This window comes from Lontra canadensis, unplaced genomic scaffold (genome assembly GCF_010015895.1).
Source record: "Lontra canadensis isolate GAN:19392208 unplaced genomic scaffold, GSC_riverotter_1.0 scaffold71, whole genome shotgun sequence".
NCBI lineage: Eukaryota > Metazoa > Chordata > Mammalia > Carnivora > Mustelidae > Lontra > Lontra canadensis.
Window position 1 is genome coordinate 1791080 of NW_022631065.1, and position 27367 is coordinate 1818446.

Sequence of the window (27367 nt, forward strand, 5' to 3'; positions counted from 1 at the left end):
CAACGGTGGGGAGTTCTCTGCTGTACTGGGGGGCTGTGTTGTCTCACCTCAGCACTGCACCCCAGCTCCAGAGGGTTGGACTTGGAGAAGTGTGTAGGGATGAGACTGTGATCTTCCATGGGTCTACTTGAAGGGGTACAGAGGACAGAGCAGTGTAGTGGGGTGTCCCCAGCTCGGGACACCCTGACCGGGAGCAATGGGGCAACAGAGCTACTAGCTTCCCCAGAAGCCAATGTAGGAAAAACACGTGGGGGCCTCACAGCAATCATAACCAGAGCCAGGGCCACCCTTGCCCCTAGCTAGAGTGTGCAAGGAGTCTGGGCCTCTAAGTGCAGGACGGACACCACATGCCCTCAGTGGGAGCCTGGCCAGGGCAGAGCAGCCTTCTCTCCTGGAGCCCCTGGCTCTCACCAGGCCCTGGAACAGGACCACAGCAAGGTATGAGGCTTGTCTTGGAGGAAAACACTTGGGGCCCCTGACCTAGAACAATTCTTTTATTCAAAAACTGCTGGTGTGTGAATCTCCTCCTTCCTTCAACCAGGCCAGAAAACCACCCCTGATGGGAAGTGCATACCTCCACAGGGTAGGGGGCGTGCAGCAGGGGGGTGCCCAGCTGGCAGACAGCTGGGATGGGCAGGGTGGGCAGCAATGGAGACACCCACCAGAAAGCTGGTTCTGTGACATAAACTAAGGGATAGGGAGAGGGGAGGGTGGGATAAGTCCAGACCAGAAACCCCCAGGGGTCTGGCTACCAGCTTGGGAGAGGATGGAGAGAAGGCCTCTTGCCCTGATTCATGCTGCCGCATTGGCTGCTCTGATGGCTACCTTCTCCCTTCAAATTCTAGCTGCAGGTCCCTGTCCTGTGGACACCCACAGCCTGAGAGCCCTGCTGCCCAGCGACTCAGAATTCTGGCCCCTCTGTGTGGGAATATCTCTCAGCGGGATACGGGGAACATCCACGCAGGGCCTTCCCACCTCATGATCCATCCACTTGTTCACCTGGAAACCAATTCTCAACTAACTCAGCTCCAATTACGGCAAATTCTTGCTCTGGAGGCGGGTCTGTGGAGAGTGGGATGGGTCTAACTAACCTGAAAGTCTCACTGGGTGAGGGTCCTTGGGCTCCCCAACCAGGCCCAGCCAGGGTACGCCTGGCACAATGCACCACGCACCCTCCCAAGCCCCTCTGGCCCAGCCTTTAAGTGTCTCTATCAGCCTTGGGCTGGTCAGATCAGCCACGTGCCTTCGGATGAATGTGGTGGCAGGTCACACACGCCTGTGAAGGTGAGATCCTTGGAGTGAGGGGCTTGTGGCCCATAGCATTTCGGTGCTCCCAACAACGAGGCCTGTCCCTTTGACACTCCAGCCAGGTAGACTTCCAGGGTCTTGAGCAGCCGCCTGGGGCTCTTCTTGGCCAACACCTCCAAGTCTGGAACAGAGGATTGGAGAACAAAAGGCTTGACGGGGTTCTGGACTGCACACTAGTCCGGGCCCAGCAGCTCTAGGCAGCGCTCTCATCCCAGACCCCGCGGGGAGAAGGGTGAAGGAGTGTTCTAAGATGGAGGGTCACCAGAGAGGGAGGATGACGGACCAGAAAAAGCCACAGCAACCACACCTTCTACCTTGACCAGGACAGTCTCAACTTGGAATGGTTAGTCCAACTGTTGGGCCCAGCTTTTGATTAGAAACCATGACCACCCTAGGTCTGAGGCCAGAAAGGGAGGACAGGTGGCAGGGAAAGGAGAGCGAGCAGGCTCCAGAGGGTGGGCTGATGGAGACTTTGAGAAGCTGGAGCTCGAGAGGATGTGAGTTGGGGGGGCTGGGGGGAAGGGAAGCACAGTCCAAACCAGGCTAGCCACCACCCTGGGGTCCCTGAATCTGGGGAGAGGGATGCTAGGGAGCTCAGGCCTCTCCAAGAAGAAAGAGCACACCTTTGAGGACAAGGCCAGAGTCAGCGATGGTCTTCTGCTGCGTCCTCCAGACATGTGCGAGGCGGAGGAAGGTGGCGGCATAGAAGCTGTTCACCACGGGGACCACCTTCTGCTGCCGGTTACACTCCCTGCGGCACAAGCGGGGTGGTGTGCCCAGCAGCCGACAGACCACGGCTGACAGCTGGGTGCCTCGGCCAGCCCCATCCCCCCAGCGAGCCATTCCCCACACAGCCTTCAACCCCAGGGCAGGGTTGGGAGACAGGCACGGGCTCCCCAGAGAGCAGGGAGAATGGCGTGGGGATGGGAGGGAAGCAGGCTCTGCTGGGTCACTGTCATCAGCCAGCCAGCAGCCAGGACGGAGCAGCGGGGACTCACCTGGAGAGGCTGTCCTCCCTTAAGGCCTGGATTGTGATACGGGTGATGTTCACGGACATCAGACAGAAGGGGAATTGCTGGAACGGAGTGGGCAGGGGTCAGCAGCAGCCCCGGCTCTTGCCTTCTGGAGCCACCATCCACAGCCCAGCAAGGCCCGCTGTAAGCAGGGGCAGCCACGGCCCAGAGGCGACAGCTGACATTGATGATGCCACATTTGATTTTCACAATAATCATCCCATTTCCCAGATGAGGAGGTTGGGACTCAGCGACCTGAAGTGATCTCCCTGAGGGGCTGCAACCAGGATCCCAACTGAGGATAATTCACTCCCGGCAGGCATAACCCCCATGCTAGCTCTCCAGCCTCTTCGCCATCCTGACCCATGGGCTTTCCTTGACCTTCATTCACCAAAGCCACCATGGTGCTGCCCAAGCACCGCACCACCCCCTGGGGTCAGGGTGAACACAGGAGGGGTGGGGCTCGGTTAGCTAACCGTACGGGTTCCTACAATCTCTTCTCCCCTTTTCTAGGTGTCTTTTTATTTGACTGCTCATAAGCACTTCATTCAAAAGTAGACAGCACAGGCAGAAAGTCAGCCCGACTTGCTGTCACACCCCATTTGTCAGTAACAGAGGCCTGAGAACTAGCTGTGCAGGTCAGAGAGGGAGCAGCATGGGGTTCAGCAGGGCTGCTTGCCCAGGGGGGCCTCAGAATTCCCTGTGGGGTCCACTTTAATGCTTTATTTTTTGGAGGGGCACGCTCCTTTCTTTTTAATTTTTTTAAAGTAGGCTCCATACCCTGTGTGGAGCCCAATGCAGGGCTTGAACTTGTGACCCTGAGATCAAGACCTGAGCTAGACCAAGGGTCAGATGCTAAACCCAGCAAGCCACTCAGGTGCCCCATCCTTCCCATTCTTTCATAACAAAAAACTAAGAAAATGAAGAGGGGCTTTTCCCAGGACATTTCCATATATTATATGTTAGTTTCCACCGTTGCACATACTCAAGGACACCCGCTGAGAGGGCCCCACAGAACAGTGCACTCATTAGTTTAGAACAAGAGCCAAAGTCTATCCCATCTGCTTCCCCAGAAGAAAAAGCCATCACATTATGATGCAAAACTGTGCTGTCCACTATGATAGTAAGTAGCAACACAGAACTATTTAAGTTTATTATCTTTTTCAAAGATTTTATTTATTTGACAGAGAGAGAGAGAGAGAGAGAGACAGTGAGAGAGGGAACAAAAGCAGGGGAGTGGAAGAGAGAGAAGCAGGATTCCCGCTGAGCAGGGAGTCCAATGAGGTGCTCAATCCCAGGACCCTGGGATCATGCCCTGATTAAATTAAATTTAATTAATTTAATTTTTAAAATTAATTAAAAAATTAACATTGGGGTACCTGGGTGGCTCAGTCGGTGAAGTGTCTGCCTTTGCCTCAGGCTCAGGCTCAAGCTCCTTGTTTAGTGGGGAGTCTGCTTCTCCCTCTCCCTCTGCCCCTCCCCGCACCACCCTGCTTGTGCTCTCTCTTTCAAATAAATAAACAAAATCTCTTTAAAAAAGCTAAACAAACTTAAACATTCAACTCCTTAGTTGAAAAAGACTCAAGTTTTCAGTCCTATTAGTCCTATTTCAAGTGTTCCATAGCCATGCGCGCTCAGTAGTTTCTGTCTCAGACAGCGCTGATATACGACATTCCCTTCATTGCAGAAAGTTCTGTCTGACAGCACTAAACTGTTGAGGGCCTTCTGGCTCCACAAAGAATTTTCTCAGGGTCTTCCGTGACATCTGGGTTCCAGATCTTGGCCTGGCCACCTACTAGCTTTGCATCCTTAGAAAGGCCACCTGAACTCTGTGAGACAGATTTCCCATGTCTTAAAACTGAAAAGGAAGTACCTTTGAGTGCCGTGCAGGAAGAGTTAACGCACCAGGCCTGAGACCGCTATCCTTAGAAAGGCATGCTTGCAGGGGTGGCCCCTGGCTGGCACCTGGGAACCTGGATTTGGGAAGGGGTCCCACCATTCCCTCAGGATGACTCATGCGCCTAAGCTGTTTGTGCAAACAATGTGGTTTATGAATATCTGCTTTTTCTCTGTGATTCCGGCATTTGGGTATGTGCCACACAGATGGTGTCTGCACGAGTGCCCCCCTTAAAACCTTGGGGACTGAGTCTCTCCATAGTGAGCTCCCTGGCTGGCAACATTTCCCATGCCACACAATTCAATGCTGGAGGAATTAAGTGTGTCCCATGTGACTCCACCAGGAGAGGACTCTGGGAAGGAAGCCCACCCGACTTCCTACAGTTTTGTCCCATGCACTCCTTCCCTCTGCTGGTTTTGCTTTTGCTGGACTAGATGAGAGCTGTGTGTACAACTTCAGACCAAGTTCCGTGAGTCCTCCCAGCACATCCTCGACCCTGAGGGTGGTCCCGGGGACTCTGCCACACGTGCCATGCTGGATGGAGTCAAGTCACTAACATCACACTCCCTGAGATAGGTTTTATTACCTACAGTTCAGTTTCTACCATCTATCCCAGGAGCTACTCCCAGAGTTACTGTCAGAAGTAATCTAGATCACATATGCAAAACACTAAGCACGGGGCTGGTCTGAGGAGGTGCTAACAACGGTTCATGATCGTCATCCTTGCCTCAATGTGAGCAGCTGAGGTCAGCGGCTGCACATTTACACCTTCACAAACCGCCTATCTACCACATCCTTGTATAAGATTGCCCTCTCCTTTGCCTTTTCTCGGTCTAGAAATTAATAAGGGAACAAGAATATGGCAGCAACATAATTAACAGAGGATCTATACCTCGTGTTCACTCACTCTTGGGAACATTCTAACCAAGCCCACTTATTAAAAAGCAGAGAAAAACTGGGATTCAGATCTAACTGTCTCCTTTTCTCCAGCAGTTCCGTTGGCCCTGGAAAGTGTTGCCTGCAGCTGAAATACCACCAGGAGGCTGAGTTTAGGGAACTGACTGAGGGACAGCAGGGGACACCAGACCTGGACCGTTTTGAGTTTCCATTTAAGATTTCACTTCTCCTTATCCCTCACACTGGGGCTTAACCACCTTGGAATCCTGAAGCGAGGAAGACCAGGTCATCTTCTGTGGGGGCTGCTGACATGCCCCCCCGCCCCGGAGATTCAAGCCAGTGGCTCTGGGGAGGGGCCTGGGACTCTCAAGTGGGTTGCTGGCTGACCACAGCTGCCCTAAGGAGCCTGCTGCTAGGCCCGCTGTCAGGAGGCAGGTCCCAGGCCCAGCTTTACCCTTTGCTGCTTTACCTCTCTGACCCTCACATTCCTTTGCTGGAAAACAGTTTACAAGGATCACTGCTGCCCTACCTCTTCATCGGCCAGTCATGTTGGTGGAATGAAACGATGGGTGGAAACTGCACAGAAGTCTACGGGAGCGTGTGTGTGACTAAGCGTGATTATAAGCCGCTTCCTCGCCTGCCCTGAGCAAGCAGCCCGATGTGCCCTGTGTCTCTGTGTTGTAACCGCTCTGCTTCTCAGCGCGGCGTAGGCTAAGCACACCCACCCTGCCGGGATTCCGTGGAAGCCTGCCCCCCTCCTGCCCAGCACTTGCATTTTTGGTCAGTTCCCTTCTAGCAGGATGAACTGCAGGTACCTTGAACTTGAGTTCTTCCCTTAGGAGAGAACAGGACTGGTTATGGGCAGGGCTGTGTCCCCAACTGCTCCTCTGATCTCACTGTGCCTCCTGGAAAATGGTGTTTTCAAGATTCATAAGGGCTTGAGGTCAAGTTTTACTTTAAAACCTCGGAATTGCTTATAGTTCAAGGAATTATACAATAAATCTGGAAGGGACCTTGGAATTTTTTAGGCCAGACTAAGGCCCAGAGAGGTGAAGTGATTTGTCTCAAATCAGCTCCATAATAATACCACAGATAGAATGAGCGTCTAGCTTCCCGAAGTCTGCACCAGCCCTCTTGTCTTATTAGGTTAAGCTGCAATTCCTTCTTACTGTCCGACAGGCATATTGTGGAGGAGTAAACATAAATCCCCAGTAAATCCCAGATGCCAGCAGGTGAAGGGATGAGAAACACACTGGTCAAACTGGTCAGTCTGGGTCCCTGCCCATCCCTGCCGATCAAGTTCCCAGCATTTCCCCTCTCATCCTGTTGCTCCCTCTGTCTGCGATGCTCCTCCCACAGATATCTGAATGGCCTGCTCCCTCCCCTCATTCAACTGAGGAATTCTGAGTTGGCAAAAACCCTCTATCCTGGCTTCCGTATTTCCACATTTCTGCAGGAAGCTCTTACAAGAGAGCCTTCATGAGTCATAAGAAGGGAGACACTGAGGTCAGAGATGACCTATAGGAAATACTGATTAGTTGTGGGACCTTTGGCAAGTCATTTCCCTTCTCTGGGCCTCCATCTAAAATGAGGGTCTGGGGGCGCCTGGGTGGCTCAGTTGGGTAAGTGTCTGACTTCAGCTCTGGTCATGATCTCAGGGTTCTGGGATCAAGCCCCACACAGGGCTTTGTGCTCAGTGGGGAGTCTGCTTCTCGCTCTCTCCCTCCTCTGTCCCTCCCCGCCATTCATGCTTATGCTCTCTCTCTCTCTCAAATAAATAAATAAATAAATTCTCTGTCCAGAGAAGCGATCCTCGAGGAGTGAAGGGGCAATCAAGACATTCTCAGAGGAAGGGAAACTAAGAGAATTTATCACCAGCAGACCTCCTTTAGAAAATGGTTAAAGGAAGTTTTTCAAAATGAAAGGAAATGATAAAAGAAGAAATCTTGGAATATCTAAAAACAAAAACAGAGCAGTGGAAAGAGTAAGCATCTGGGGAAATACAGCAGACTTAGCTCCTCCTCTTGAGTTTTCTAAATTGTTTGATGGTTGAAACAAAAATTGTAACACTGACATGATTCTCATTGCATAAGAAAAATACGCTGGCTATGCTTGCTTGCTTGCTTGCTTTCCTTCCTTCTTTCTTTCTTTCTTAAGTAAACTCTACCCCCAAGGTGGGTTTGAGTTCACGACCCCAAGATCAAGAGTCACATGTTCTTCCAAGTGAGCCAGCCAGGTATCCCACTTGGCTCTTTTTTTTTTTTTAATTTTATTTATTTATTTGCCAGAGAGAGAGAGATCACAAGTAGGCAGAGAGGCAGGCAAAGAGAGAGGGAGAAGCAGGCTTCCCGCTGAGCAGAGAGCCCGATGCGGGGCTGGATCCCAGGACCCTGAGATCACGACCTGAGCCGAAGGCAGACGCTTAACCCACTGAGCCACCCAGGCACCCCTTGGCTCTACTTTCTTAAGCCCGTGAGCTCAAGATTCTACATCCAGGGGTGCCTGGGTGGCTCAGTGGGTTAAGCCTCTGCCTTCGGCTCAGGTCATGATCTTGGGGTCCTGGGATTGAGCCCGCATCGGGCTCTCTGCTCAGCGGGGAGCCTGCTTCCTCCCCTCTCTTTCTGCCTACTTGTGATCTCTCCTTGTCAAATAAATAAATAAAATCTTAAAAAAAAAATTATACATCCAGAATCTGACCACTTCACACCACCTCCTCTGAAAATACCCATCATCTTGGACTTGATTATAAAAGCCCTCACTATAGACTATTCTCAACCTAGCAGCTGATAGGATATATTTAAAAAGTTAGATTGGATCACGTATTCCAGGCTGCGAAAACCCTCACTTTATTCGGAGTAAAATTGAAAGTCCTTACCACAGCCTACCAGGCCCTCTGCCATCTGTTCGCCGTAGGACCTCCCTTCCAACTGCTCTCCTGGGCTCCTTCTGTTCCAGCTGGTTGCTTGCTACCCCTTCACGTGCCAGACATGATCCTTCCTCAGGAGCTTTGCTCTAGTGCTCCCTCTGCGTGGAATGTTCTCCCCCAAACACCAACTGGGCCAACACCTTCACCTCCTTCAAGGTCTGGTTTAATTCCCACCCTCTAGTGAGAGTTAGCCTGAGCACCCTATAAAATACTCCCCACAGAGGTGCCTGGGTGGCTTAGTCAGTTAAGCATCTGCCTTCGGCTCAGGTCATGATCCCAGGACCCTGGGATTCAGTCCTGTGTGGCACTCCCGGTTCAGCAGGGAGCCTGCTCTCCCTCTCCCTCTGTCTGCTGCTCCCCCTGCTTGTGCTCTCTCTCAAATAAATAAATGAAATCTTTAAAAAAAGTACTCCCCATATTTTCCTAACCTACTTGTTTTTTCTCCTTAGTGCTTGCCACCTTTGAACATAGTCTATTATTTATTTATGTGTTGGGCTCGCTGCCCTGTCATCTCTGCTAGAAGGATCTTTGTTCACGGATGTGTCCCAAGCACTAAGCACAGTAACAAGCATAGGGAAGACTGAAGAGAAGTTTATTTACTGGATGAATTCCAGGTCCCATGAATGTGGCATAGGTGAATGGCAGGGAACAGGTCAGATTTGTTTTCTAAAATGGTGGGACTATCACCTTTTACTACCTGGGAAAACCATTAAACCCAACCCTAGAGAAGGCTTGGACAGACCGAAGGCTACAGAAGCCACATCTGGTCTGTCAGTAAGACCATGTGTCCCTTGCCCCTCATAGGTAGATCTCCTCCTCTGGGGCACAAATAAGCTGACTCTCCTTCTTCAGGGTTGAGAACCTACTGCTGCTCAAGGGATGTCCTTAGGGATGACAGTGAGTTGACACATTAACATCACAGCTGTGCCTAGTGCTCTGCTACACATCTCATTTAATCTTTCTAATTGTCCAGCTGAAGTGTCCCTGATTTCCATTCTACAGATGAAAAAAACCAAGGCTTTGAGGAGTTGGAAGCACTTGCCTGAGACACACACTGAGTGGTGGAGCTCAGATTCTAGCACAGGTCAGGCTAGTGGGGGAAACCTGGTCCTGGCTGCGTCAGTTGTCCTGAGAGCCCTGAGCAACTAGAGACAGCCCCCCCCACCCCCGTGAGGTTCTCCTGGTTGTTCAAGAGCATTCTGTACCAACAATGGCTCCACAGCCCTCTTCTCTAGCTGCCCAGCAAAGCCCCACCTGGATATGGTGACGAGATAGGCGGAAAATCTCCTGGGCCATCAGCAAGGTGTTGGAGTCCATCACCAGGTACAGCAGGTGTAGGAGGGCAAGGAAGCCTGCTCCTCTCAGGTCTGTGGCTGGATTCGCTCCTGTAACCGAGAGGAGGAACTGAAGGGCGACCCAATGCCAAATGAAGTCCCTCCTCCCTTGAGCTTCAAGGGCTTGGCTACCTTTGTTAGGCCAAGTGGGGAGCCTGGACTCCCACTCCTGCCTGACTGTAACAAGGTGCCCTTTAGCTTCACTAGGGTAGTGTCAGCAAACTGGGGAGCTGAGACTGAGCCCCATACCTTTGTGTCATCAGTGGAGTCCACACAGGACTCCTGTAATGAGTCATGTAATGAAGCACCTGTGCCCGTCTTAGCCAGTGGAACCAGCAGAGCCCAAATGGGGTACCTAAATTTCTACCCCTGCCCCGCAGTAACGAGTGCCATCCTCCTTCCCCCACTGGCTCAGTGTCAGAAGAAGCCTGCTAAAATAAAAGATTTACAGCAGATCCAGAGTGTCATTATATAATACCCCAAATATCCAGGATACAATAAAAAAAAAATCACTTGTTACATTAAGAACTAGGAAAATCTTAATTTGAATGAGAAAGATACTTAATAGATAGCAACACTGAGATAACATAGCTGTTGGAATTACCTGACAAGGATTTTAAAGCAGCAGTTACAGGCAAAATAATGGTCCCTCCAAAGACATCCTTGCCTGAATGCCTAGAACCCAGGAGTATATTTTGTTGCATGGCAAGGGGAAACTAAGATCATAGGCAGAATTAAGGTTGCAGATCAGCAGATAGGGAGATCATCCTGGATTCTCCGGGTGGTCCCAATGTAATCAGAAAAGTCCTTAAAAGTGAGAGAAGGAGGCAGAAGCACAGAATCAGGGAAAGAGATGTGAGGAGAGAACCAGGCTCAGGGAGATGCTAAGTTCCTGGCTGTGAAGAAGGAGGAACAGAGGTGGCCTATAGAAGGTGGAAAAGGGGGGCGCCTGGGTGGCTCAGTGGGTTAAGCCGCTGCCTTCGGCTCAGGTCATGATCTCAGGGTCCTGGGATCGAGTCCCGCATCGGGCTCTCTGCTCAGCAGGGGGCCTGCTTCCCTCTCTCTCTCTCTTTCTGCCTGCCTCTCTGTCTACTTGTGATCTCTGTCAAATAAATAAATAAAATCTTAAAAAAAAAAAAAAAAAAAAAAGAAGGTGGAAAAGGCCAGGAAACGGAGTCTTTCCTAGAGTCTCCAGAAAGGAATGCAGCCTTGCAGCCACAACGGTCTTACCCCAGTGAGACCTGTTTCAGACTCCTGAGCTACAGAGCTATAAGGTATTAAGTTTGTGTGGTGAGGGGCTGGCTGGCTCCACAGGAAGAGCGTGGGACTCGTGATCTCGGAGTTGTGAGCTTGAGCCCCATGCTGGGTGTAGAGAGTATTTAAATAAATTAATTAATTTTAATAAGTTTATGTAGTTTCAAGCTACTAAATTTGTGGTAATTTGTTACAGCAACAATAGAAAACTACTATAGCAGTTATCACAAAAATGCCTTTAATAAATAATTACACAGTTTGAAAAAAATTTAAAAAGTAGAAAGTCTCAGTAAAGAATTATTAGGTATGAAGAACCAAACAAAAAAACCTTACAACTGAAAAATATAACTAAAATTAAAAACTCAGGGGCGCCTAGGTGGCTCAGTGGGTTAGAGTCTCTGCCTTTGGCTCAGGTCATGATCTCAGGTCCTGGAATCGAGCCCCACATTGGGCTCTCTGCTCAGCAGGGAGCCTGCTTCCCTTCCTCTCTCTCTCTGCCTGCCTCTCTGCCTACTTGTGATCTCTCTGTCAAATAAATAAATAAATAAAAATCTTTAAAATTAAAATCTCACTTGATGGGCTCAACAGCAGAATAGAGAGAACAGAGGAAAGAATTGGTGAAATTAAAGATGGAACAATTGAAATTATCCAGTCTGATGAACATCAGAGAGAAACAAAGCAAAGCAAAACAAAACAAAACAAAATGAGCAGAGCCTTGGAGATCTGTGAGTTACAGAACAGAGATCCAAAGGAATGAACAGCACAGAAGAACTAGCACCTGTGTCATCAGGGTCCCACAAGAGAAGAGAAAGTATGGGGCTGAGAAAAGTACTTGGAAGTATTCATTCATGTGGAATTTAAGAAAGAAAACAAATGAACAAAGGGAAAAAAAAAAGAAAGAGGCAAACAGAAGAACAGATTCTTAACTGTAGAGAACAGATGGTTACCAGAGCGCAGGCGGGTAAGGGATGGGTGAGTAGGTGAAGGGCTGACAGTACACTTATCTTGACGAGTACTAGGTGTTGCACGGAATTGTCGGATCACTGTATTATTCGCCTGGAACTAATGTAACATTGTATGTGAGCTTCACTGAAATTAAGGAAAAAAGGTACTTGAAGTAATAATGGCTGAAAATGGACCATATTTGGCAAAAGACATAAACCTATAGGTTCAAGAAGCTGAGCAAACCCAATAGGGTAAAAGCCCAAAGAAATCCACACTAAGACACAACATAAACTCCTGCAAACTCGAAAAGATCTTGAAAGCAGAGAGAAACAACTCCTTACCTCGCAGGGAGAAAGAATTCAAACGACAGTAGCTTTCTCATGGAGGCCAGAAGCAAGAAGCACAGTGTACAAGTGCTACAAGAAAAGAATTGTCAGCCTGGAATTCTTTGTCCAGAGAAACGATCCTCGAGGAGTGAAGGGGCAATCAAGACATTCTCAGAGGAAGGGAAACTAAGAGAATTTATCACCAGCAGACCTCCTTTAGAAAATGGTTAAAGGAAGTTCTTCAAAATGAAAGGAAATGATAAAAGAAGAAATCTTGGAATATCTAAAAACAAAAACAGAGCGGTGGAAAGAGTAAGCATCTGGGGAAATACAGCAGACTTAGCTCCTCCTCTTGAGTTTTCTAAATTGTTTGATGGTTGAAATAAAAACTGTAACACTGACATGATTCTCATTGCATATGGAGGGAAATAATATAATTGTGTTATAGATGAGGGAAGATAGAGGGATTTTAACGTGTCAATACCAACAGACCAATTAATTATGGGTACATAAAATTTCCTTTTTAAGTGAGGACATTTTCTGGGGCACCTGGGTGGCTCAGTGGGTTAAAGCCTCTGCTTTTGGCTCAGGTCATGATCCCAGGGTCCTGGGATCAAGCCCTGCATCGTGCTCTCTGCTCAGCGGGGAGCCTGCTTCCCCCCAGCCCTGCCTGCCTTTCTGCCTACTTGTGATCTCTGTCAAATAAATAAATAAATCTTAAAAAAAAAAAAAAAAAAGAAAAGAAAGGCAAGCTGGAGCCTTATTAAAAAAAAATAAATGAGGACATTTTCCTATTCCATATAAATGTAACTTGATATGATTTTCAAAAAAGAGTAGCATAATCCAAAAAACAGCTGAAATCAATTTGTTTCACTCAAAAAATAAAATAGTATAAAGCAAAATTTTCATCTGCGTTAAAAGGAAAGAGGAAAAAGAAGAAACCAGATTGCAAATCCAACACTTTGATGCTTTCCATCTCTCTTAGAGTAAATGTCTGACAATGGCCTGTTAGACCACAAGGAACCTTTCCACTTCAGCCACACTTCTTACTATTTCTCAAGCGTGGTAAACATACTCACCTCGGGCCTTTGCATTCCTGCACCCTCTTCCCCCAGATACCCTGCCTCAGGGCACTGGCATGACAGGAAGGGGACTATCTGGGCTCTCACTCTAGTTCTGGATTCAGGGGTCAAGGAAAAGAAGATGAACCATTCCTGTCTCTTACCCTGAAAGCCCAGATCTTCCCAGTGGTCTCCGTGGAGGGCGCAGTCAAACTTGGAGCCAGTCAGCTTCTTGTAGATGGTTTGGAGGACTCGGCCATGCATTGGGTCCTGACTATCCAGGCCACCTGCCCGAAAACACACCCTGAGTCTTTGTCGGACTGCCCGCCCCTCAGGAGAGGACTATTTCTCAGAGAATGGTTCAGATAAGATCAAGCTGGACTGTACCAAGAGACTGTGTTCTCCCACGTTTTCACCCCACAGCTCCCGCTCTCCCCGCCAACATCGTGCATGCAAGACCTCAGCAACAGGTGTACAAACAGTGCTCTCTGCTTGACCACATATGCAGCCCCCGCTCGTGGCAGCACCCGTGCACTCACACTGAGCAATGGTCAGGACTAAGTCCCTTTCTTCTCGGAGGCCCTGGTGGAGTTTTGGAGGCCCAAAGAGGCAGTGCCGGATGGCAGCGAGCCCCGTCCTTCGAATAGTTGGCTGGATTCTTTTCTGGGGAGGAAGTTGCAGGCAATGAGCAAAGGGCTGGGTTCACCTGCTCTAACTTACCATCAGGACCGGTACAGGGACTGTTCTTGTAGAACAGGTCATGATCTTGGGATCCCGAGATGGAGCCCTGTGTCTGGCTCCCTACTCAGCGGGGAGCCTGCTTCTCCCTCTTCCTTTGTCCCTCACCTTGCTCCTGCTCTCTAATAAATAAATAAAATTTTAAAGAAAAGAGAAGTAAAAGAAAAAAAATGTCCCCAAGTATAGGCATTATTAGCCCATTGTCTGCATTTGTTCCTTTGGTTTTGTCTAGAGCTACTATTCCATTGATGGCCAGAGATAGCTGGCATGGGGACCCCGCTTTGGTCTGACCAAGCCAGGCCAGGCTTCCCAGCAGGGCTGCTTTACCTTCTATAGGTCCATCCCTTTCTGAAAAGGGCATAAATTACACAGCCTAGCAGTCCTCTCAACTTCCAGGACGAGGGAGCCAGTGAGGAGGGGAGTTGAGTGGGGACTTTTGGAGCTGGACACCTAAGGGATTGCTGGAGCATTCTGTCCATTCCACAGGGGCATCTCCTAAATCAGGTCATGCTGACTTATTGCTCAAGGGCCACTGCCGTAGGCCTTAGAATATTCTTAGAATATTCTGATTTTGGTAGCTTCTGACCCTCTGCAACCCATGAACCAATGATTCTTGACTTTTCAGCCTCTCTTGAAACTCTGAGGTTTTAGGTTGAAGATCTGAAACCAGAATCTTCTTCTTTTTTAAAACATTTTATTTATTTATTTATTTGAGAGAAACAGAGATAGAGAGAGCATGAGCGGGAAGGAGAGGGAGAGGCAGACTCCCCTCTGAGCAAGGAGCCCCATGCAGGACTTGATCCCAGGACTCTGGAATCACGACCTGAGCTGAAGGCAGACACTTAACCAACTGAGCCATCCAGGTGCCCCTGAAATCACAATCTTTTTTTTTTTCTTTTTTAAGATTTTATTTACCCGACAGACAGAGATCACAATCAGACAGAGAGGCAGGCAGAGAGAGAGGAAGGGAAGCAGGCTCCCTGCAGAGAGCCCGACGCAGGGCTCGATCCCAGGACCCCGGGATCATGACCTGAGCGGAAGGCAGAGGCTTTAACCCACTGAGCCCACTCAGGTGCCCCTGAAATCACAATCTTCTAAAACTACTCTTAGTCACTCAAGATGTCCCAGAAAGCCCATTAGCTTTTATTTTCCTCAATGTTTCTTTTTCCAACCCCACATATTTTTAAAATTCCCAAATAACTTCTAGCTCCCTGATACGTTCAGGGAATGATAGATTTTCCTACAATAGTCATGAATTACTCAGCTTTCTAGATGGCATGCCTTGCTTCCCTAAGGAACTATCTAACATTTGATTCTAGACCTCCCCATCCCTAAGAGGGAAGAGCAGAGCAGCTACATAGACCTGTGTACAGCAGGGCCACAAGAGCTCTGGGCACACAGTCCCAAAAAGGCCACTGGGGTCCTGCATGAAGCTTGGGTCCTTGGCCACCCCTGATTCTGTGCTCCAAGATTTCTTAGGTGAGGTAGGGTCCTCAGCTGGAAGTTTCCATCTTGCTTGCCCAGTGCCCTAGGTTGGTGGGATAGAAACCTGGCTCCTGGGAAGATGCTTTGCCTGAGACCCCAAACTCCCTACTTTCATACCTTAAAGGAAGAGAGGTCCACAGTCTGGAAATGCTGCAGAGCCTCACTGAAGGAGATCAGCTGCCCAGGCTGGTCTACACTGGCCTGGCTCCCTGTGGCAAAAGGGAAGACACTCTCAGATTTATAATGGTAGTCATTATGTCTGCGCACGTTCACTGGGGGCCTTCTGATCATCACCTCTAAGCCAAACACTGGCTTTCAGGGGCAGACATCAGATAACTACAGCTAAAACCGATCTTCTGTTAAGGGGCTGGCATTCTCTGCTGGGCCAGGTCCCTTCTTAGACCAGGCTGTTTGGGAGCTTGCTAGACTGACCTCTGCAGTGAGTAGGGACAGATCTGCCCTGCTGGGGGTCCCAGTCCACTCATCTGTGAGGAGGCAAGTCACTGCTCGGAGTAGGTACCCATAGAGGAGCATGCCAAGGTCTGTTTCGGGAACTTTCCTCTCTTCCACCTTGCCCTTTCTCACACCCTGTATATGAATGACCCCCTCTCCAGCCTCTGGTACAGTCCACAGGGAATGAATGTATCTGTTAGCAATGTCGGGGATGACTGACACAGTCCACTGTAACGATTTTCTAGGAGCCCAGGTATAGCTCGAGCTACATATGGGTCCAAGCTCTACCCTCCTGCAGCTCCATCCAAACCTGTCAGAACACGAAGTGAAACAATTTTTACCCAGCCCTCAAAGCCTTCCAGCAGATGGCTTTAGTCCCTATCTCCAGAGACCTCCTTGTATAGTGAACAACCCGCTCACCCTTGGGCCGGGACCCTGGCTGCCTGCCTCCATCCTTCTGTCCAACCTCATCACCCTGCAGAAGCGACCCTGACCAAGGTACTCTCAGTCTTCTCTCAGGTCTGAGTAGATGGCAGCCCTTTTCCCGTGGCATTCACTCCCCATTTCCTCCAGAGGTGGAATGTCATGATCTTTGGATTAGAAAGGTATTGTATCCTGAGTCAGGGAGCTAAAATGGGAACTCTCAGGAATTCTGTGTCCTAACCCCAGGGCCACAGAAACGCTAGCCACACGTGGATGGGGCCTTCATTAGCAGTGGAACGCCATTCCTGCGGTTACCTGGCTCTGTCTGGATGTTGTCCACAGCTTCCCATTCTTCTTGGGCTCTGAGCACCTCTGCATTCACAACTGCAGTCAAGAGAAAAGGAGACCCTTTGAGACCTGGGGAAGTCTGGATAGCTGCTGCAGCCTCAGCCTTGTCCGTCTACCTTGGGTCCCAGTGCCCTCAGATACCCTCTCCACACGGGGGCCAGAGTGAGCGTTTGAAAAGGCAGATCTGATGTCAACCCCCTGCTTGAAAACCTCCAGGGGTTCTCCATCATGACTCTCTAGATAAAACCCAAACTCTTCAGCACAGCATCTAAATACTTCCACCATTTGGATATTTCTTCTACCCACAGCTGTGCGCTAAGAGTATCCAGAACTCCCCAACTTCCTCAGCCCCTCCCACCTTCAGTGCCCTTGCTCAGAGGCTCTCCCCATGCAGTCACCCCAGGCACCTGCACCCCAGGTCCCAACCCCTGTGCTGTTTGTTGTTCCTCCTCAACCCTCAGTGAGCTCTGACATCTCCCTCAGCCAGCTGCCTGGCCTGACTCCATTAAGTCTGCAGAGGGAGCCCGTGAGCCTCTTCGAGCCTCTGACACCCAGGCTCCTCAGTGTGGTGACGGTCTCTCCCACCACACGGGGCGCTACACGAGGACAGCATTTTCCAGAACCCAGGGCAGTGCCCTGCACAGGACAGGAGTTCAACAAATGTCTGCTGAATGAATAAAAGCACCGGGAATGGGGCGGAAAGCAGGAGAGAAAAAGCAGCAAAACAGGTTCTCTGTAGTCACTGCATAGCCCTTTCTCCAAAACGCAACGGTCACTCTAACCCAGACTGCTGGCGTGCGTCCTGTTGTGGCTTTCCCCATTTGCTAGACAGGAAGTCAATACAACATGGAGAAAACGGAAACCCTTCAGTCCAAGGCCCCAAATCGTGACCCCTTCAGCCACCAGCCCCAATGGTAAGAGTGAGAGGGCAGCTCCTCTTGGCCATGCCGTCTTGAAGGAGGATATCACAGGGCAAGGAACTGTTTCCAAAGTATACTTGAAAATAAAATAAAATACTCCCAGAAACTCAAAACACTAACAGAAATGGAGGCAGAGAAAGCTGCTGGGAAGCCCTAAAGGGCTGCTGCTGAGAGCAGTTCCAGAGCCAGACTGCTGGCAAGCACTTCCTGTCCGCGCTCCCCGGCTGCACTTCTGTGGACAAGTACTTAACCCCCGGCCATCACTCCTGGACCTGCTGGAGGATGGTGCAACTCTTCAGCTTCCAGGGGTGGGGGAGCGGGTATACGACGCAAAGGTCAGTACTCAGGACGTGTTAGCTCGTGTCACTGACACCAGCCTGGATTCAGGTCCAGCAGCGCAGGGGCTAGTGGCAGTGGGTGACATGGGTCTGGACTTCTGAATTCAGTCATGCAAGCCCCAACCTGGGGTGGACCGAGACCCTGAGCCTCGGGGCTTCCAAGGTAGGTAACTTCATCAGAATACAAACTATATGAAGAAAATAAAATTTCCTTCCAGCATACTGGACCCTGGATGATGAAAAGGAGGGAGAAAGCAGCTGAACAAAAAACAAAAACAAAAACAAAAACAAAAAAAAAAAGAGGGGCAGCAGCAGGGACTGCTGGTGAGGGTGCTGACAAGGGCTGCATCACCCCTCACCCTCGCTGGCGCCTGGCTTCATAGACTCTTCACCCTGCACATCTTCGTTTCAAGCAACTTGGTCAAATTTTTTTTTTTTAAGATTTTATTTATTTGAGAGAGAGAGAGCATGAGTGGGGGGAGGGGCAGAGGGAGAGGGGGAGAGAGAGAGAGAGAGAGAGAGAGAAGCAGGCTTCCTGCTGAGCAGAGTCCCTTGCAGGACTTGATCCCAGGACCCTGAGATTATGACCTGAGCTGAAGTCAGATGTCTAACCAAATGAGCCACTCAAGTGCCCCTCTTTTATTTATTAAAGATTTACTTGTTTATTAGAGAGAAAGAATGACAGCCCGAGCAGGGGGAGAAGCAGAGGGGGAGAGAGAGGAATTTCAAGCAGACGCCCCACTGAGTGCAAAGCCCGAAGAGGGGCTCCATCTCATGACCCTGAGATCATGACCTAGGCCAAAATCAAGAGCTGGCCACTTAACTGACTGAGCCAGCCAGATGCCCTTCAACCTTTCACCTACAAACAACTTGGCAGAAGGCTGTGAGCTCAGAGCAGAAACCTCACCAGCACCGGGGAATCTGCTGTAACTGTGGGTTAGTTGACAGAAAGTGCAAGGTCTCAACAAGGAGTTGCAATCTAGTGTCTAAAAACTGGAGACAAATGTCCAAGGCATAGCAAGAGCATCTCTTCCCTTCCCTCTTGGAACCAGGGAGACTCTTCTTCATCTGAAGATGATCCTAACATAAATACTAATTTCCCCCAACAGAAAAAAATGGAGGCAAAACATGAATCTTCAGGATAGCGAATGCAGCTGACATCAGCACAGTTCTCTACTTTTCTTCCTTTTTCAACTGCCTTCTTGATTTGGGCTCTCTTCTACTTATCCATACAGGAAACAGTATCCTGAGTTAGCAAGCCTCTCCATCTATCTACCTACCTACCTACCTACCTATTTATTTTATTTTTAAACATTTATTTATTTTGGGGGGAGAGGGAAAGACAGTCTTAAGCAGACCTCTGTACAGAGCACAGAGCCCAACGTGGGCCAGATCTCATGACCCTGAGATCACAACCTGACTGGAAACCAAGAGTCCAACGCTCAACCTACTGTGCCACCCAGGAGCCCCATCTTTTTTTAATTTTTAAAGATTTTATTTACTTATTTGAGGGGGGGGGAGACCTCAAGTGGTGGTGGGGAGAGATGCAGAGAGAGAAGCAGACTCCCCGTTGAGCCAGGAACCTGGCACAGGGCTCGATCCCAGGACCCTGAGATCCTGACCTGAGCCAAAGGCAGGTGATTAACTGACCAAGCCACCCAGGTGACCATTTTAAAGATTTATTTTTTTGAAGTAATCTCCAACATGGTGCTCGAACTCCCAACCTAAGATCAAGAGTTGTATGCTCCACCAATTAAGCCAGCCAGGTGCCTCATAAGCCTATCAATTTAAATGAGCTGAGAGCAATCTGGAAGAAAACTGCATTTTTTTTTTTTTTTAAGATTTTATTTATCCATTTGACAGTGAGAAAACACAAGCAGGGGGAGTGGTGGAGGGAGAGAGGGAAAAGCAGGCTCCCCTCTGAGCAGGGAGTCCAACAAGGGGGTCTGATCCCAGGACTCTAGGATCATGACCCAAGCCGAAGGCAGATGCTTAACGACTGAGCCACCCAGGTGCCTCGAAGACTGCTGTTTAATACAACTAAAAATATGTGGGACAGGGGAGCCTCGAGTCTGACTTCAGCTCAGGTCGTGCTCTCAGGGTTGTGAGACCAAGTTCTGCATGGGCTCAGTAAGTGCTTATCTTAGAGTCTACTAGAGACTCTCCTCCCCGTGCCCATTCACCATGCTTGCTCGTGCACACGCTCTCTCTCTCTCAAATAAGTAAAAAATCTTTAAAAAATACCTGATACACAAATGCTACTTGTACTGAAATATAAAATATTTTGGCATTTAAGGCAAAATCTCTAATAAATGTTAGGTTTGTCACTACACAGCAAAAATAAAATTTTATTAGAAGAAACTTCATATGGGGCACCTGGGTGGCTCAGATATTAAGTGTCTATCTTCGGCTCAGGTCATGATCCCAGAATCCTGAGATCGGGCCCCACATCGGGCTCTCTGCTAGGCGGGAAGCCTGCTTCTCCCCCTCCCACTCCCCCTGCTTGTGTTCCCTCTCTCGCTGTGTCTCTTTCTGTCAAATAAATAAATTAATTAATTTAAAAAAAGATTTAAGAAGAAACTTCATAGATCTCCAGATAACTTTTCTACAAACCCATATTCATAGAGATTACATTTTCAGTTTATAGAACTTCAAGATAATAATACATAGCACGGGTATCACTACAGATTAATAGTCTGTGCACTACGTACTTCACCTTAGCTCATGTAATCCTTATGCAATTCCCATCACTCAGGTTCTGACCAATTTGTTTTATAGATGAACTAAGTGCAGTAAAGGTTAGAAGGTTAAGAAACTTGCTCAGGGTCCTATAGTTGGTGGGTGAGAGAGGCAGGACTTAAACCAGAGATGTGGGACCCCAGAACTGGTTATTTCTCACTTAGTGAGTGGACCTTTCTGTGTCATAAATCAGCAAGTGAAATGAACTTTAAATAGAGTATATGAAAGAATCATGTAAAGTAGATAAAATAGGATACTTTTTCAAAGCCTCTTCACATACACTCTCATTTCATTGTTACAATATCTCTCTGGGGACAGAGAAGGCACTGATGTCTTCACGGCAGACATCTGATTTGTCCAAGGCACATAATAAGCTGCTTGCAGCGCTAAATCAGGACTCGAATCTTTTGACTTCTAATCCAGTGTTGATTCTAATTTTCCTTGAAGAATGATAAATTTGTCAAATTCTATAGGACATGTAGTGAGAGAAATTCCAATGATGAAAAGCAGACCATGGGGAGCTCTGACTTGGGCCCCACCCAGGCTCCAAGGGCCCTGAAGGGGACCTTACCACCTGGCTGCCATCCGTTGGCTTCTGCTGTCAGGGCCCGGAGGATGCCATGGTTCTTCAACTCTGAGATCTGCAGAGGCAGATGACCTTCGGTGTGAGAGTGAGTCTGTATCCTCCCACGCACACAAACGTACCCAACCCACGGTACAGAATGTCCTTGGAACTAGAGGTCAGAAGGATGGCTTGATTAAAGCCAATCTTAAAGAAAGACACATGGAAAACTCCAACTCTGATGTACAAGTTGCGTGACCTGGAGACAAGCATATGCTCTCCTTAAAGAATAAACAAAAATTCACACAACTCAATTGAGACTGTGAGGTGCTTTTGGTATTCCCACTGCACTTTACATTCTGCTTCCCTGGAGCAATTATCTTACTAGCTAGAGGTTGTTTTGCATGTTTGTGGCCCACAACTCCACCCCCAAGTGTGATTGGGGTCTCTGCTGTCCTGAGTCCCTGGTATCTGGCCCCACAGAGCAGCATGCAAAAAAAGCTGGTATGGGCGGGAAGTCCTGGGGTGTGGGTGACACATACAGGAATTCCTCTGAGAGCCCGAAGAACACCGGTGTCCTTGTCATATGGTGAAGGATACGCAGCACACACACTTTCAACCTGTAAGACAAAGAAGGGTCAGCTTCTTGGGAACGTATCAGTCCTCTGAAGCTGACAGCTTAAATGTCACACCTTTTCCCAATACCACCCACACAAAGACAGATCAACTCCTGAGAACTCAACTGTAAGGAATCCTGGAAGGGAAAACTTCTGCATAACCTCGTCTTAAGAAAAACTACAAAAGGCTTAATGTTATAGCAGATTTCTTGGCTCTGTGAAAGGTCTCAGGATCCTGAGTTTAGTGAAGCAGTTTCCTTACTTTTGGCCTTTTTGTTCAGCTAAACCTTTGCCCAGTAGAGCTTTAAAAAACCACCTGACCAGGGTGCCTGGGTGGCTCAGTGGGTTAAAGCCTCTGCCTTCGGTTCGGGTCATGATCTCAGGGTCCTGGGATCAAGCCTGGCATCGGGCTCTCTGCTCAGTGGGGAGCCTGCTTCCCCCTCTCTCTCTGCCTGCCTCTCTGCCTACTTGTGATCTCTCTCTGTCAAATAAATAAATAAAATCTTTAAAAAAAAAAAAACCACTTGGCCAACTTCAAAAAAACAAACAAAACAAAACCACTTGACCAACTTCTGCAACTCAGATTATCAAATACAGAACGAATTTTCCCAATATGTTGAATAAAATCCTATAAATCAGTTAGGAAAAGAAACCCAACCCAGTAGAAAAATGGGCATGGATATGGAGTTTACAGAAGAGGAAACTCGCACTGCTCTGAAACAAACACAAAATGCTCAACCTTACGCCCTTACTCATAGTAAGAGACATGTCATATAAAACTGGTCTGAGATAATATTTGTCACTTACCACATGAGCAAATTTCAAAAAGTGTGAAAACACACTGTGTTGGCTAGAAAGCCAAGTGTTTTAACACACCGAAGTGTAAATTGTTCCCACCTCCACAGCTTAACAATACTTGACAAATCGTACATGTTTTGTCCATTTTGGGCCCATAACTGCATTCTAGGAATTTATCCAACAGATATACTCGTCTGTGTGCAAAAGGACATGCTTACAGCGTCATTTGTGGTAGCACTGTTTGTCATAGCAAAAAGCTAGGAAAACCCAAATGCCCATTAATGGACTAATTCCACAAATGAAAGCCTATCAACTCAATGAGCTCCAATCTAGCCGTAAAGAAGAATAAGAAAGTGTTTTATGGACGACATGGAAGAATCCACATTAAGTGGAACAAGCAAAGGGCAGAGTATATACACTGTGTCACCATTTATATTTTTAGGAAACACAAAACTCTATTTGCTTGTCTCTGCCAAGACTATTTCCAGACTTAAACCCAAGGAAGCGTGATTTTGCCTACAGAAGAAAACTGGGTAGCTGGGGGACAAGAGGAGAAAGCAGTTTCTCACTACAGTATATGCTCCCTACTTTTTGGATTCTGAACATTGTGAATGTATTATTTTCTCTAGAATAAATAAGAGGAGGGGCGCCTGGGTGACTCAGTGGGTTAAGCATCTGCCTTCGGCTCAGTTCATGATTCCAGGGTCCTGGTACAGTGTCCTCCAGCGAGTTCCCGGCTCAGCGGGGAGCATGCTTCTCCCTCTGCTGCTCCCACTGCTTGTGCTCTCACTTTCTCTCTCTTTCTGACAAATAAATAAATAAATCTTAAAAAATAAAAGGAAAAAAATGAAAAGAAAATAACAAAAAAAAAAATCAGTGCTATGTCAAGGCCCCAGAATCCCAAGGCCCCTGTTACTCTAATCCCTCTTACACATTTTTGCCAACTACTACTCCTTAAACAGAGCTGTGATTTCTTTGTGACCGGGACACACGAATGGATGCCCGAACACAGAACAGCTGAGCAGACTCCTCTGTCGCTGGCCTCCTGATGCCTCCTCACGAGTATTTCCCACTTCAGTCCAGTGAACACACTTGCTGCAGCTCCTCTCACCTCCATCCCTTGGGTCATGTGGTTTTCCTCCAGAAGATACCCCTACTGCCACCTTTTCTGTGTCCTCCTGTCCCTTCAAGATCAGTTCTACCTCCTCAAGGTGGCCTGCCTCCCCTGCCCCCGACCCTGGGGCTACAAGGGTCTCTCCCCTTCTCCAGGGAGCACACGTTCCTCTGCAACAGGCCTAAGTGACAAGACAACGGCTATTCAGATTTGCTTCCTACCTGTTTGGAGTATGACAACCCTGCTCACAGCCAGAACCCAGACATTTAGATAAGCGCTCGAGTTTAGGATTCCTGCTATGAGTTCCCGCCTTGCTTTTCCTCGGGCACTTTTTAAAATAACCACTTAGCGTTGAGCCTGAGAAAAGCCAGTGACCTTCCCCCTGTAAGTAATAGGGGTGCTTGCTCTCCTACTCCCTATCTTCTTGCTCATGATCTGGGACTGAGGACTGTCCCTACCTTGGCTCACTGCCCCCTCCACGCACTCACCCCTGCCACATTTCCGGAATCTGTACATAATAAGTCCAGTGACTCCACTTCTTTTTTGTGAGTGTGCTAAAACTGCACAGTCAATCCAAACAGCCCTAGAGTTCTCACTTCCTCCAACACAGCCTATCTTTAAATCAGGCCCTGTGGCTTTGAGTGAAAGAACGTTCTTTTACACTTCTTTTTTCTATTTCTGACACCCATTAGCACATTACTGGGCACAAATGTGTTCTCAAAAATTCTGATGATTCACTATCCTGAACAACTCCTTGCAGAGGCCCGTGTGCTCAGGGTTCATTCCATCCTTCCTTTCCATCTCCAATTCAGTCCCCTCCAGTGGCCAAAGACTTCTCTCTGGGAGAACAGTTCACTTTAGTACAGGGAAGAAAACCTCCCTAGACTCCCAAAGGAAAGGCTTTGTCCCACAAGCTCCATTAAGACCACTTCTGGACCAGATAGGGAGAAAGGTAAGGAAGGGAGGGTTAGCTGCCAGGCTCGCACAAAGACATATCACACGGGACTCAGAGTCCGAGGATAATCAAGCCAAAGCATGTGTTTGACAAGGGTCAATAAGGTAAACAGTCCAAATTGATAAATTACAAATAGCTTGGGGGGATTCCCTGTTGACATTCTCATCTCACCCAAACAAATCTGAAACAAAATGCCATGACCTACTTAGAAAATAAGCTACAAGCAAAGAAAGCATATGACTCTTGATCTCGGGGTTGTGAGTTTGAGCCCCACACTGGGTGTAGAGATTACTTAAATGAATAAACTTGAAAATAAAAATAAAATTAAAAAACTTTAAAAAATAAATTTTAAAAAATAAGGGTGGGTGGGGGTGAGCCTGTGTGGCTCAATCTGTTAAGCAGCTGCCTCTGGCTGGGGTCATGATTTCATGGTCCTGGGATCAAGCCCCGGGTCAGGATCCCTGCTCAATGGCGAGTCTGCTTCTCCCTCTCCATCTGCCCCTCCCTGCTCCTGTGCACACACGCTCTTTCTCTCTCACAAATAAATAAATAAGCTCTTTTAAAAAGAAAAGAAAAGACGCTACTAGCAAAGGCAATTGACTCAGGGGTGAATGAACAGAAGCTCTTCTTAAAAGAACAAAGAGCATTATAATGAGGGTTTCCCCAAAGCATTTCTAAAGTTCTACATTCTCTTGATATATCGGGTGTTATTACTAATAACAATATATCCCAAACGAACACCTTTTTTCTCAAATAGAAGTGCTTGCTTACCTGTCCATCTCTTAATTCTTTCTCACTGTGGAAAGAGCAAGAGTTTTCATTCATGACTCAAAGTCATTTGTTCAAGTGAGCTTTGTCCTTGGCTCAAAAAGGAGTTTAATAAGGTCTGAGATTAGAAGTATGGGGGGAGCCAGAGATCCGACCGCTCTACCTTTGCCTTCCTTCTTGGCAATCATTCAGACTAAGAGCAAGTAAACAGTCCCCATGTGCCATCACCAAGGCTAAGAGGTTTCTGTGAGTACTGAAAGAAGTCTCTGGAGTCTCTGAAGTCTCAGCTCTGAAGAAAAAAAAAAATTACAAAATAAAACTAGTTTCATCATTCAGTTAAGCCACTGTTAAGAAAACCTGACTTTTTTTTTTTAAGATTTTATTTATTTGACAGACAGAGATCACAAGCAGGCAGAGAGGCAGGCAGAGAGAGAGAGGAGGAAGCAGGCTCCCTGCTGAGCAGAGAACCCGCTGTGGGGCTCGATCCCAGGACCCTGGGATCACAACCGGACCCGAAGGTAGAGGCTTTAACCCACTGCACCGCCCAGGCGCCCTGAAAACCTGACTTTAAAAATCTTCAAGCAGGAGCAGCTGGTAGCCCAGGAGGTTGAGCATACCACTCTTGATTTCGGCTCAGGTCATGATCTCGGGTTCGTGAGATCATGTCCCCAGTAGAGTAGGGCTCTGTGTTTAGTGGGGAGTCTGCTGCTCTCCCTTCCTCTGCCCCTCCCCCTGCTCACATGCTCTGTCAAAACAAATAAATGAATCTTAAATAAAAATCTTTAAGCAGCTGTGGATTTTTTCTGAATAAATTAGCTGCTTTAGTCAAATGCCTAACTCTTGGGATGCGTGGGTGGCTCAGTCAGCTAAGCATCTGCTTTTGGCTGAGGTCATGATCCCAGGGTCCTGGGATCAAACCCTGCATCAGAGTCCCTGCTCAGCAGGAAGCCTGCTTCTCTCTGCCTGTCTCTCCCCCTGCTTGTGCACACTCTCTCTGTGTGTTGCATAAATAAATAGAATCTTTAAAAAAAATGCCTCTTACTTTCCATGCCACTGGATGGAAAGAAGGGGATGCTATAGAGTTTGAGGGCTGGATTCTCAGTGTCCAGAAGGCAGCAGCACCACTGTTAAGTGGTGAGGTCTGGTTCTGACAATGAAGTCATTGGGATCTGGGAACAGCTTATCAAAGGGATGAAGCTAATGCGTGGCATCCTGTAAGTGGTCTTAGCTGAAGTGCTCAGGCTTTGCTTAGGTCTCAGACACAGGTTGGGTCTGGGAGCTTGGAATACTAGGCCTGATACCTATGGTGACAGAAAATCAAAATGCAACACATTGTCTAGCCTTCCTCGGTGAACACCAGTATCGCCCATGTTGCAGTCGTTTAGCCAGTTTGGCCAACTCTAAGACAGTCATCCCACAAGCTCATCTTGGGAAGAGGGCTAGGCAGGCCCGTAATTTATCATGCAGGAATTGTACAACCTGGATGCCTGTTACAACAACAATCTGGATCATAAGTCAGCAGATAGCCCATAAAGAACTGACGATCACATTTCAGACTTGGAGAACTTAGGAAGGAGGGTGGCCTCTTTTTGAGGTCAGCTCCTGACCTTGGGAACATGACCTGGATTCCCTAAGAATTGGCTGCCAGTAACAAACTGGAATCTGTCAGGCGCTAGAATGCACTGATTCCTAGCACCCAGAATGGGAATACTTCCTGGCTATTGGGCTGGACATTTGGGTCACTGTAATTTAGTGGGAAGGACAGTGCTCCCTGGTCATGGTACCTGAGGAACTAGCTCTCTCTCACTGTGTCCTCTGGGCCCTCAGCATCTTTCCCTTCCCTCATCCCTTTCCTTTCCCTCCTCCTTAACCTCCATGACACCATATCACAAAACACTCACACAGCCAACCTTGGGAAGGTGACAGGCAGGGATGGTACTAGTGATTTCAGGAAGCCTCTTGTTTCTGCGTATGACATGAATCAGGCAGCACAGAAGCATGAGCAGCTGTACACACCTGCTAGTGCCTCAGTTCCGGCTGGAGCTCTGAGGACTTCAACAGGGACAGTTACTATCTGTACCAGAGAAGAAAAGGGCAAAACTCCAAAACTCCATCAAATAAGCCAGTAATGGAAGTTATGAAGTCACT

At 48.1% G+C, this 27367-nt stretch overlaps 1 protein-coding gene across 3 annotated transcripts; it reads right to left on the reverse strand.

Moving 5' to 3' along the window:
• Window positions 1–476: 476 nt before the first annotated feature.
• Window positions 477–27288, reverse strand: ELMOD3 (ELMO domain containing 3). 3 transcript variants are annotated; one of them, XM_032880668.1, is made up of 13 exons: window positions 27130–27288; window positions 25383–25508; window positions 25223–25247; window positions 21510–21587; window positions 20977–21046; window positions 16376–16444; window positions 15302–15393; window positions 13501–13624; window positions 13126–13248; window positions 9296–9426; window positions 2307–2383; window positions 1932–2059; window positions 477–1429 (listed from the first exon to the last, which is right to left on the reverse strand). In XM_032880668.1, exons 1-13 carry the CDS (start codon window positions 27195–27197, stop codon window positions 1227–1229), a joined length of 1314 nt encoding a protein of 437 aa, XP_032736559.1. In that variant the 5' UTR covers window positions 27198–27288; the 3' UTR covers window positions 477–1226. The 3 variants fall into 3 exon arrangements, with proteins under 3 accessions (XP_032736559.1, XP_032736558.1, XP_032736560.1); XM_032880667.1 differs by having other exon boundaries at window positions 27121–27288; XM_032880669.1 differs by having other exon boundaries at window positions 25223–25508; window positions 27130–27286.
• Between the last annotated feature and the right edge of the window lie 79 nt (window positions 27289–27367).